Consider the following 12,510-nt stretch of genomic DNA (forward strand, 5'->3'; position numbering starts at 1 on the left):
TGCCCCTCTACCGGGCAGACAGCATCCGTGCTCCATTTGCAGCACTGGAGAGGGGCTGGGAAGCATCCAACATTTGCACCATCAGCAGGAGAGGTCTCAGGAGATATCCCTCTGTTTATTCCATGCGTTCATCAGACAGCATTGCAAATATATTCCCACGTGTTCGGCAGTTCCTGAGTTCTGCACCAGAGGACCATCGCCCAGCTCTCCCCTTGGCAGAGGGCTTTAAATAACCGCAGCCACAGCACGGGATGGTCCACAGCAGAACAAAGCCCTCTTTAGCTAAAGGAGGCTGCCGAGCCTTATTTACGACCGGGCAGGAGTTTTGTGCTAGAAACCAGAAGCAGCCCAGAGAGACTTCGTCTGGTTGAGCCAGGTCTGGGCCTGGGGCACCAACAAAGGGCTTTTCTGCAGTGCCAAGCTCCACGCTTCCCCTGCAGCGGCCCCGGCCAGGCGCGCACAGAGCACTCGGCTCCCCACGGGCGCACACCGCATGCAGCACCACCGCGCTGCAGCCCCAGCGCAGCCCCGCTCGTCGCGCGGATGCAGCGCACGCAATAAATATTATTCGGGCCCCCCCTGGCGGCACGGCCGTAAATGTCCGCGCGTTGCTCGGGCCCACGCACCGCAGCCAAACCAACGTGGGGAAGGACGCTGCTCTGAGCTCTGCGCCTCCATTGAGAGCTCCCCCACCTTGCGGGCCGTGCCTGCAAGGAGCCCTGCAGCACTACAGGAGCGCCACCGGGAACCCGGCAGCCCCCCGGGCTTCCTTTTTCTTGTTTTAACTTACATAAATGAGCCTTTCTTCCGTGTTACGGGAAGAGGGCGCTTAAAATCTGGTCCAAATTAATGGTGATGCAAGCTCCAAATCCAGGCAGATGTGGTGATGGCCCACAAGTTTTCTCTGAGCACATGATACAGATCTGCACACGTGGAAATGAACAGAATGTGCAGTTCTGTGCTGAGCAACAGCCAGGCATGCCGTGTACCTGCGCAGCTATGCTGGCTCTCAGGTTTTCTCAGTGTTCCGGTGTGTTTTTTCCCCCAGACTTTAATAGGAACTTTGAGCTGACATAGCACAAAGCTGCAACAAGGAAACAATCTGATAAACCTGGGGCAGGAAAGTCCTTGGCAGCCACCAGCAGCCCGCTGCGGCTCAGGTCTCAGCAGTGCTTTCAGCAGCAGCAGTGTTTGGGAAAACAGCTGCTGGTTGCCATGGCCAGGCCCTGGAGCTGAGGTGCTGCTGGGATCCAGCTCCTGCACACAGTGCCACCCCATGCACCGTGCTGCTGGGCCCTGAGCCACAGCCAGGCTGCAGCCTGGTGGGAGGTGATGGACTACATAGGAAAAGAACCCAACGTTGGTTTTAACATGCACATTTTAATGAAGCAAACATTTCTATGTAATAAGTTATAAGATACAATTTTACAATCCTGCATTTTATTCCAGTTTATTTTGTTTTCACTTCCTAGTTTACAACATAGTGAGCATTTCACATTAAGGCACAAAAAAGCACGGTAAAAAAAACAACCCAGCCTTCCTTTATTTCCCCAATCAACTGTGCTCAAGGGTAGTGCATCCAACATAACTACAGAACCGTAAGTGTGAAGTTCTCCATAGGGACAGACAGTGACGTTTCAACAGGCTCTCAACAAATCCTACCTTCTCCTAATTGCAGAGCTAAAGCTCATGTGGAGAGCTGTACTAAAGCCCCAGCAGCTGACAGCAATTGAGATACGCACTTGGAAAGCAGTACTGAGTAACCCAGGACAAACACACGAGTCACAACAGAAGTTTTCACTCCTTGACCCCAGGCAGGAATCCCCTCCACAGCACGGAAGAGAATTTCAGAGGAGATGAGCATGACTTGGGCACGTCCTTGGACTGAGACAGAATAAAAATGGCTTGCAGCAAACAAGGTTTGTTGGTTCATTTTGCTGCTATCAGATTTACACACCCACCCTTCCCCCATCCCAATACCCGAGTACAACGTGGGTCCATCCCCAGGCTGGCTTTGCACCATCTTGCTTAACAGCCTCCAGTATACCATATGCTGCCATGCTCCGACCCGCACGGATTGCTCAGATGAGAACAGGACTGACATGGCAAGCTAAGGGCTCTATTTAATCCAGCCAAACTGGGGCTGTTCTTAAGAAGACAATAAATCAGTTGGGAGTTACCTGTAAAACAGAGCTTGGGGAATTTCTCTAGAATCCCCAGCTAATTAAAATGCATTGCTAGCATCGTGGCCAAAAAGCTCCCGGTACAGATTTACAAAGCATTAACATAAAGGCTGAAAGCGCCCAGGAAGCAATTTTCAGTCTGCTTTTGGTCTGCTATAAAAGATAAACCTTTCCTAAGTGTAAACCTTTAGCAAAGCATTTTCAAAAAGGTTTTAAATTTGAGTGGTACAGCCACTTTTAGTAGCCTTCTATAATGTTAAGCATTAAAATGGATCAAGTATACAAAGGCACCTATCATAGTACCAGTTTCATCTCATTTCTTTACAGAAAAGAATTTGAACTGGGGACAGCCCAAGTCATATTCCATAACTAAAATGTAAAGTCTCCAGTCAAATAAAATCAGTAGTTAAGATACCCAATCACAAAGACAAATTCCAGTTTTCAATTAACATCTAAAGTCTTTAACATCCACAAGGGAAATTAGTGTCTAGTTATCCATCTGATTCTCCAAACATCAACAGTGACCTGGACAGCACTGCAAAGGTACAATTTGAGGAGGACATTAAATAGATTCGTGTTATGTTGATAAGTAGGATAGAAGTGAAATGCTTGTAAAAACGTTACAGAAGTTACTTCTGAGTGTATTGAAATGTGAGCCGTGGGTATCTAGATACTGCAATTGGCAACAGGACTGCACCCAGTATAACTCTACAGCCGAGCTGCGAACAGACCGACGGACACGGGTGGGTTTAGGGAACCGTGACATGGAAGGGGCTCCCAGGGATGTGCTCGTCACCCCACTTCACTGCCAGGACGTAGTCACCCCTCTCCTTGACCACATACGTCACGTTGTACTGGTGGTTGCCCAGATGCTTGATGGACACCTCTTCACACGGGATTGTAGGCCCGTGGACGCCGACTAACAGCATGTTTGAACCTACAGCAAAATAAGAGTTAGCGCTCATGCACTTAAACAACCAACCATGACGTTTTTACAGCCAGATCATCACCTCAAGCTCTGAATTTTAACTCTGCAAAATGCAGATTTGCAGCTAAAGCAGATCAGGTCTCAGAGCTCTGCCAAGAGTTCTCATTAATTCTTAGCTGCCAGCTCACAGAGTCACGCTCCTCCTCTTTCCTAATGCAGAGCTCGCAATTAACCAAAAGCTGTTTCAGTGCAAAAGACATCCAGCTAAACCATGCAGCTGGCTCCTGCTCCCTTACCTGCTTTGCTGCAGTCCACAGAGAAGGAGCTTTTCTGACCCACAAAAGCCTTTGAGAGTCCTGCTCCCCGGGAAACCACTTTGCTGGCATCCGAGGTGGATTTGGGAATGGCACTATAGCAAGTTTCAGTCGATGACCTCGTCACCGACTCCACCATGATGGAAGAGGTTTCGTTTGCGCTGCCCAGGGTGACCAGCCGCTGTCCTGGAAACAGAAAAAGCTTCTGACACTCAGATTCACCCCGTCTGAAAGGCAGTTAGAAGGAGGTTTTGAAATCCTCCTAGTGACTAGCATGCATTCTGCATCCAAAATGCATTATCAGAGAGGAGCAATTTCCTTCTTTGGTATTTAAACCGACACCATCCAGTAACACTGCCAACAATCCCATCCCAGAGCCCTTAAGTGGCAGAAGGACCACAGGAACTTCAGGATTCAGTAAGCAAAGCTTGCTGCTGGAGAAGAGTTAATTGTGCTCCAATCACCAAATGCCAAAAATGGCTCAAGTTGGCAGAAAAGCAGGTGCAATTTTGCAACAATCCATTTTGAAAGCAGAGCGTGACCCAGCCAGGGGAGTGCGGTCCCTGCTGCCCATCCCAAGACCACCACCACCACCACCACCACCACCTTCCTCTGGCTTGGGGAAGCAACAGTGCTTCAACACAGCACTGAAAAGAAAGAGCCCTCAGATGTAAGACCAGCCTTCCTCACATCACCTGCAAGCTCCCAGACACAACAGCCTTCGGTCAGGCCAGAGATGCACCAAAATGAGACCAAGAGGGCCATCACTGGTGCTCTAAGTGCGCAGCTTACAGGCTTCGGGGAGGAAAGTGGGTAATAAGCCATCCATCCCCACTGCTGATGCAACACCCTAAAGCTAGGTCGAGGTCTAGCATCCCCCCATGATGCTGTTTCACAGAGTCTAGCTGGCAAGCTCTGAGACCCACTCACAGCCTCTCCCAGATGCTCCTACCCCAGGGTTTAGCAGTAATGGAGAGAAGCGTTTTGCTTCTCGTGTCTTTGGGCACCAGGCATCTCCACTGACTGCTGACTCTGAGGGATATACTTGCTGAGTGACACAAAGTACGTTGGGCCCACTGCAAATACTGGTTAGCTTTTTACCTGTAACCTTTGCCTTGAAGGGGCTGCCCACTATGTGGTTAGGTCCACCATATTTAACTCCAATTAAATAGTTTCCTGGAGCCATGGGTGTGTACATGACTTTGTAACCTTCTGGAGTTTCCTGGCAGTCCATTTTCACCTTTGATGGCCCTTCAATTGTAACAGAGAGGGTACCTGGACCAGCCTTGGTCGTGTTAATGAAAAACTCCGACTGCAATCCTAGAAAGATGTAGCACAGTAAGACACACTCTTCCTTACACCATTGTTACAAAAGCAGCCTCAGTTATAAAACAGGAACCAGTGACTTGGTGCAAGGGTCAGGAGATCCCTTCCGGACCAAAAGGGAAGTATTTCAGCTTCAAAATGCCAGCTCAAAGGGGAAAGGCATGACTCAGAACAGAGCCCTTCTGCTGGGGGCTCCTCCATGCCTGAGCTCAGGGCAGCTGGGAGCCCTCTCACCACACGGGCCATAAATCAGCAGTGAAGGGCCCACAAGAAACCAAGAGAGACAAGGGCTGAGAGGTCTCCTGAAGGAGATGGCTGTTTGAACTGCGCTGCAACAACACTCTGAGCAGTGTGTGGAAACAAAAGCTTGTTTAATTACAGCATCTGGTTCACAGAACCGAATTACTGGTGCTAATACTAAGCCAATGACACAACGCCAGCAGCACGAGAAGAATTTAAGTGAGGCTCTTAGTCCCCCCACATAACTTACTGTCAAACCCTGGCTTCAAATATTTACGACCTTTGGGTTGTTGTATCAGATGCTGCTGACGAGGAATAAAGGCCTCGGGCACGACCAAACCGAGACAGCTATGGGAAAGTTCACTACAGCGAGGCTGAAGCACGCTGAGTGCAATGGCAAAGCTGGGAGAAACTTCTGGCCACTCTGCACAAGAGGTGGTTGTATTGCAGTGCCTGGAGAGCCTGCACAGCACAGCACCGTGCTCTGCTGTTCCAGCAGGAAGCCGCACAGGCAGGCTGTGCAGATGAAGGCTGGCCTTGTTGGAGGCTGCAGGCGCACAGTTCAGGTGCTCAGCGCTCAGCCACCGCTGTCTCACAGTGGGTCATTGTGCAGAACTGCTGCTTGGCAGCTTCCAGGGCAGCGCGCCACGAGCAGCAGCCAGGAGCCAACAAGGGGGCACAGAGCAACAGCACTGCAGCTGAACAGCCTATTTAGATTGAAAACAACCCCAAGCACCTTTACAGGCGGAGAAAAAATCCCCGTCCCTGCAGTATCAGTGGCTAGTATTAACGAGTGCTTTTGTTTCCACCTATTAGAGAAGTGAAGGCAGCAACATCTTTATTTTACACAGTATAGCCACACGCTTCCAAAATCAACTGCTTGGTTCTGCAGAGCAGCACAAGCTTTGGCTGAATAACTGCAACTTTTTTTTTTCTAGGGAGGAAAAAAATGTATGAAATAGAATCCAAAAAAGACAGAAGTAGATAAGATAAAGGGAACTTGTTGTCACCCTGCACATCAAAGGGGAAAAAAGAACAGTTCTGCTCTGCCGTTCACCGGTGCGTGTGGCCCACAGAAGCACACAGTTTAACAGATCAAAGCACAGATCCTGGAATGCTTTCATATTTTCTCAAAAAGACCAAAATCATATAAATGAATAAAAATAATCTACATTCTTGAGTTGAGAACTGTCAGCTGGGGCAGCCGAAGGAGATAAATAGGGTCAGTATTCATGCTGCACCTGAAGCAGTACGGAATACTACAAACAACACAACCCATCACATTGCCTACATTTTGCACATCATGTTATAATTAACTTGAAACCTCTCAGGGGTGCAAGCGCTGAAGGAAAGCTAACTGGGTGCACCCTGCAACCAGTGGATTAACAGGGAAATGCAAGTTAAAGGAGACTCCTCAGACTAGACAGCCAGCTGAACGACTGCATTCACTACAAGCTGCTGGAAACCCTGCTTTACTACTACTGCCCATTACCAAGTTTCAGGACAAAGCAAAACAAATCTATCCATCGCATTCATTCCCCCTCGGCCTTTCACCCACTCTGGAGCACACATGCAGTGCAGTCGCTGACTGCTTTCTGACGGCTGCAGAACTCTGCAAAAGCTTTGCAGACCTCATGTGCGCAGTTCTCACGTGGAACTGAGCCAAAGCATCCCCAGAGCTGCGGGAGACCACCTACGAGGAGCTCAGCCGCCCATCACTGCAGAGCAGCCACACAGACCAATCAGCTTCTGCTGCAGTTGCTGGTTAACAGAGGCGTTAAGTTCACTGAGGCACAGTGTAGCATGCAGACCTGTTAGTCGATGGTTGTAAGACTTCAAGAGCATGCGAGAAAGCAAAATTAGTCTGCACCCAGGTCAGTAGAGCATGTGTGTCAGTTCAGCTGTCTCAGCAACGGCAGTCATGTAAAAATATGCCTAAAAACAGCTTCTAGCTCTTTCCAGAAAGCCAAAGGCCAGTGAGGGAGCTGTACAAGAAGGGTTACCCGTGGTGCCGCTCTCCAGGCCTGGTCCATACGCTGTGACGAGCGTGGGGTTGCCCGCCTGGCCGGGCTCACCAACACGCACCTTGAAGGGGCTGCCCACCACGTGGCTCCCGTTGAACTTCACGTCGATGGAGTGGATGCCATTTTCGTGGGGGATAAACCGAACGGCATATTTGTCTGCAGAGAAAAGAGGCCGTTCCAACATGGTGAGATGACATCAGCAGGAGCTAAACTCAACATTAGTTAGCAGTCTGAGCAAGGCTTCCACACCATTTCAACATCTTTTGGTTCCAGCAACCCAACCACGCTAACTGCTATGCCCCTACTTAAGTAGGAAAATGAAATATTTATCACAGGAGGTGTCACGGATTGCATTTTCACCTTGTCTGCAAGGAACTGATGGTTGTCACCCAGCCCGCAGCCCAGGCTTAGAGCTACTGCCTGACCTGGAGCTAGAACGACTGCTGAGCCACAGCCCAGCCTGACAGTGGGAGACAGAGCAGCTGGGGAAGGCAAGCCAAGCTGTACCAGCAGGCCGAGTGTGCTGCACCAACACCATAGAGACGGCACCTCTATTTAAGAGTCATTCAGCAGCTTGCTGATATTTAACAGTTTCAATTGCACGCACACCCAGAGGAGCAACTGACCTTCCCGAGCCGGGCTGCAGCAAGACTGGCAGAGCACAGACCATAATTCATTCAGACTTCAACCAAAAAAGAAAAGCTCACTGCTGAAACAGGTGTTGAGCTTTCTGTAGTGTTTGCTTACGTTCAGTTTCCTTGACATTCTATATGAAGGAGTGGGTGCAAGTTAAAAATAAACTATTTGTCAAAGATGGAAGCGTAGCTTTGAAAAATAAACTTCATTGGCTAAATACAACAATCACATCATATTTCAGCCCCTTCCCTTATGAATAATGTTGCTGTACCTTCACTGCAAGCCAAGACTTCACGTGAAAACCCTTCAGAGTTTGCCCTTTAATATCAGTACTTTACAGAAGTTAGGGCTCCATCAGCTCTCTAGGAAAAACATTGATGGAACGATTCCTACCAGAGCTGCTGACAACCAAATGCCATTCTCCAAAAGCATGGAGCTCACTCCTTGGTGGGCTGTTCGCAAACCAAGGGATTCAACTCACTCGCTAAGTAGCAGGGAGCATTTGTGTAAGTCACCCAGTGTGTTCTGATAAACATAAAGCTGTTCTCACCTGGCTCCAGCTCAGACACATGGCACTCTTCTACAGCTCCGGAGGGGCTGTGGACTTTAGCATCAATCTTGCCCTTTGCCCCGTTCAGCCTTATAGCAAAGGATGCCGGCTGATTAACTTTTAATCCAGACTCCTGAGAATGCAACAGTTAGATTACCAAACTTAAAATTTTGTTTCAGACAGCACAAGATGTGAGGAAGGGAAATAACCGCTTTAGCACAGTTTTTCAGATTTCAACAAAGGACAGCGTTGCGACTTACAGTAATTCTCAGATCAGAAGGCTTTTCACTCTTACACAGTGACCGATTTAAGCCACCTACATCTGCTAGATGCTAAACAGTCCCAGACTGTTTTGGAAGCCAGACAACGCTTTGCCAGATCAGGCAAAGGCATGTTTACAAGCCAACCACCCGTTATCACTGAGGTCAGGCCCCTGTACTCAGGCACTTGATTTAAAGGATGTTTAAGCGATAGCTCCATTATCAGCTCGTTCATTCATTCCAGATTCATTCAGAGGAAAAGCCTCTGATAATCCCGTTGTCTGTAAGAGTAATAGGCGTGTTTATTTTTGCCACAAGAGGCTACATTTAGAAAGCTGCCACAAGGCATCTTAAAATGAGAAAGCAATTTAAGACACAGAATCAGATGTGCTGCAGAACATTGGCACTGTACAGTGCTGCTTGCTGAAGGCAACTCAGTTCTGCATCCGTGTGGCACTGCTCGTCACAGCCACAGCAGAGCTCATGCAGCTATGAGAAGCAATATTTTATGCTGAACATACTTTACCTGATTTCATTTTCAATTAAATCCTGGAGAGGTAAATAAATGCAACTGAGTAGAACTGAGGTACGATCTGTAGAAAGCAAATCCCTGATGCAGGTTTAGCTGCACACTGAGCTCCTTTACAGAACACTCAGCTTTATCTGCCTCTCCAGGACATAACTGAAGTGGGTATTCCTGTCAAAAGTCTTTAAATGAAACACAAGAGAAACATCAATACCACAGTGACTAATTAACGCCCTTGTAACTCCTTGTTAGAAGAGACACTTCTGGAACAGGCTGTCACGGTCCATTTACACAGTGAATGTTCAGGCAAAGTCCAGGCTGAGCACTTCAAAAAACCTCAACTGAAGTCTTAACTGCTAATCGCCACTCGGTGAGGACTGAGGTACAGTATATTTAGACACACGTTCTCAGTCTCACTTCCAAGTTTCTGGCTTTGGAGGTTTAAGTCAGACCTTTAATGTTACTTGTACTTTAATGCAAGTAACCACACACACATAAAAATAATGGTAAGGTTAACAGATGAACCCAGACCAACTACAAAGCTGGAATTCACTCATACAGATTTGCTACCATTCATGGATGTTCTGAGCTGTGACTGTGTGGTTTCATGACGTCAGCCAGAGTGAATTTGTGCTCCGACTCCAGTGTGGGGCCCTGTCCATCTGCTTCAAACAAGGCTGCAGTAATGTTCCTACATGGCCTACACCCTCTTGCCCACAGAAATGCAGCTTTCAGCCCACATGCTGGTACAGCAGCTCAGTTATCAGCGTGATCATTGCTTGTTTGTATTCATGTTTCAGGTTTGACTGGGCCTCCCCAAGCTAAATCGGGGGGAAAGCAAGTTCTACCTCCTCCTCTTCTTTTTCATTATCAGACATTAGCACCTGCAGTACACGTATTCTAGCCTTCTGCCTTCAAATCCTAGCTAGCTAGAGCAGGGCCAACTCTACCGGCCAATGCTACCAAGCTCCCAAAAACCTCTCTGTCTGCAAGCTGAACTTGAAATGAAGCACTAACCAAGGCAAGGTTATCACTAAGAAGAAAGGACAACCACTTTGGTCTCAGAGAACAAGGACGAAATCAGTCTCTGTGGCAAGTTGGGGGATGTTTCCTTATGTCTCACCTGAAGGCTAGTGACAGTGAGCCTGCGAGCATCATCAGACGGGGCGATGATGGGAACCAGGTAGGGGCTTTCAGGAATGTGCTCATCATTGAACTTTATGGACACCTCATAGTTGCCTGTGGGGAGAAAAGATGCAGAGAGTTTCTTCAGTGTATTTGGAAGTAGCCTCCAGTTTTATTTCAGAACATTTTGGTCTTGGTGCGTACCTGGCTCTTGAACTATGTAAGATACACCACAAGATCCATCTTTATGGTCTTCAAAGGCAATTTCTGCTTTACTTGGACCTTCTACAGCAATGGACAGTCCTCCAGCTCCAGCCTCCCGTGTCCATATGCTGAACTCAGCTGTTGAAGCACATGAGAAAACAAACAAGTGTAAGCTTGCTGCAGCTGGGCTCCAGCTTTTTAACAGACCTGCAGCATTCACAGTTACATGTATGAGAAATGGTACAGCATGCCACATCCTGCAGAGCAGTTTCCTAAACATGAGTTTCTCCACCTGCATGACACAGCAATGCTATTCCCTTGTATGTGTTTCTCTGCTGAACACCCCTGGTTACTGGGGTGACCCTGTGCTGTTACATCAAGCTCTACTCGAGCTCTCTGAAGAGAGGTTCCTATAGGGACCAGCAGAAATCATTTCATCTGCGCACAGTGGGCAGAAGTTGAGGGCACAGGACTCACCTGGGACACCTGTCTCTCCACGCTCCAGCCCTGGGCCTCCAGCTCTCACTTTATGGGCTCCTCCCTCGCCGAGCGGCCCCACAGTGAACTGGAAGGGGCTGCCTGGCACGGGCTGCCCTCTGTATTTGACATCCACTGTGTGGACCCCCATTTCTTGTGGCACAAAGCGGACACAGTAGGTGTTCTTGTCGACTTCCACTATTTCTGCATCGGAGTTTCTTCCAGAGGGACTAGTTACCTGGGCTGTCATGTCCCCACAGTCAATTTCTAACAAGGAAAGAATACAAAATGAAGAACAGGAGTGACAGAGTGGTTGGGTACTTCTTTTTTCAACGGAGCTCAGCAGATTACGCAGCACAGATGACAGAAGGGGCAGGCAGGTGCTAGGTCGTATCCCAGCAGAGCAGCCAGCCCAACCAGTTACAGCTCACCAGGTCCTATGGAGGCGGATGAGAAGGTTGGATAAGTGCAGCCAGCTAGAACTGCCCTACGTGATTCACCTGTGCCAGACAGCAGTACAAACACTTAAGAGCCAACCCCAGAGAGAGGCTGAGCTGTGCAGCCCATTTTTCCAGGTTGCTGTACACAGAACAGATGAGGGCCTCCCTGGTTTTTATATCTCCATACAGTGATCATGGATATGTTTATCTTTAGCAGTTCAAAAAGACCACACTACCAATGTTTCTTCCCTGAGCTGTCTTAACATGTGGATAACTCAACACCGAAGTTCTTATTTCCACTGCTTCAAGTACACCTGCACTATGCAAGTGTAAGCTGTGATTATAGGGAAAAGGATGCTGCTTACCTGGGATTTTTAGGTTCAGATCACATATGCTTCCAACTGTTGCAACAGAGGGAGCCCGTCTCGTTCGTGTGATGCTCTCCTTAACTCTTCCCTCACCACTTATCTTCACAGTAAATGGGCTGCCTGCAAGTAGCACAGCAAGTCATTCCTTCTCTGCTCACCGTATGCTGCATACATCGCATCAAGGAGAAGAGTGAAAGTATCTTCTAACTTGTAGCTTATCGAAGTGAGGGTCTTGCAGCCAAGTTTACAGAAAAGTCCAGGTGAAATACAACCATGTAACCAAAATAGTTCTGGATTGTTGCATGGAGGGTACTGGCAAAGCCTCCTAGAATCTTTGGGACTTAAGGTCCGCACCAGATCAGCCAACCCACCTGCAATCCCAGCACTGGACAGCTAGGCAAGACCTCTGCTGTATTAAACTAAGTTGCCAAACACTCCCACTTACCTGGAATATGTTCATCTGCAAATTTAGTGGACACAATGTACACGCCAGGTACAGTTGGAAAATAGGATACTTTGCAAGTTCCATCTTCTAGGTCTTCAGTTTGGATATCTACCTTGCTGGGTCCTTCAACTGCCAGCGAGATCCCACCATAGCCTGCAACATAGATAAGTAACCTTACATTTCCATAGTGATATTATAAAAATGACTGAAATCCAAAACAGCAGCTAGTCAGTAGCCAGCTAGTTTTAAAAAGACTATGTGGGCACAGCATGATGTTTTAGAAGGCCAGAATATGTTTAAGCATACATTCAGCTCCTAAGACGTTCTGACCATATCCCTTTTATTTCACTGACACTGAAATGTTAACTTCAAAGACTGGTCAAGGCTTCACATTAAATAAACACAAAAAAATTGCATCTTCCTCATTTCCTTCTTGCTGTACACAACAATTCTAGATCCAGCTC

The 12,510-nt window shown here is 48.0% G+C and overlaps 1 protein-coding gene across 3 annotated transcripts in view; it reads right to left on the reverse strand.

The window, feature by feature from the left end:
* Positions 1 to 1,360: 1,360 nt before the first annotated feature.
* Positions 1,361 to 12,510, reverse strand: part of FLNB (filamin B) — a 67,105-nt gene continuing 55,955 nt past the window's right edge. For 2 of the 3 annotated variants that reach the window (XM_042880537.1, XM_042880536.1), the window contains 10 exons: positions 12,047 to 12,199; positions 11,599 to 11,721; positions 10,794 to 11,060; positions 10,317 to 10,454; positions 10,111 to 10,226; positions 8,202 to 8,334; positions 6,995 to 7,171; positions 4,527 to 4,745; positions 3,408 to 3,611; positions 1,361 to 3,120 (listed from right to left, as the gene is read on the reverse strand). In XM_042880537.1, coding sequence (XP_042736471.1) covers positions 2,933 to 3,120; positions 3,408 to 3,611; positions 4,527 to 4,745; positions 6,995 to 7,171; positions 8,202 to 8,334; positions 10,111 to 10,226; positions 10,317 to 10,454; positions 10,794 to 11,060; positions 11,599 to 11,721; positions 12,047 to 12,199 — 1,718 coding nt within the window. In that variant the 3' untranslated portion in view covers positions 1,361 to 2,932. The remainder of the gene's footprint in view (positions 3,121 to 3,407; positions 3,612 to 4,526; positions 4,746 to 6,994; positions 7,172 to 8,201; positions 8,335 to 10,110; positions 10,227 to 10,316; positions 10,455 to 10,793; positions 11,061 to 11,598; positions 11,722 to 12,046; positions 12,200 to 12,510) is intronic. The other variant, XM_042880538.1, reaches the window with a different exon arrangement.

The sequence above is a fragment of the Lagopus leucura genome, unplaced genomic scaffold (assembly GCF_019238085.1).
Source record: "Lagopus leucura isolate 7727_CA_CO unplaced genomic scaffold, USGS_WTPT01 Super-Scaffold_100026, whole genome shotgun sequence".
NCBI lineage: Eukaryota > Metazoa > Chordata > Aves > Galliformes > Phasianidae > Lagopus > Lagopus leucura.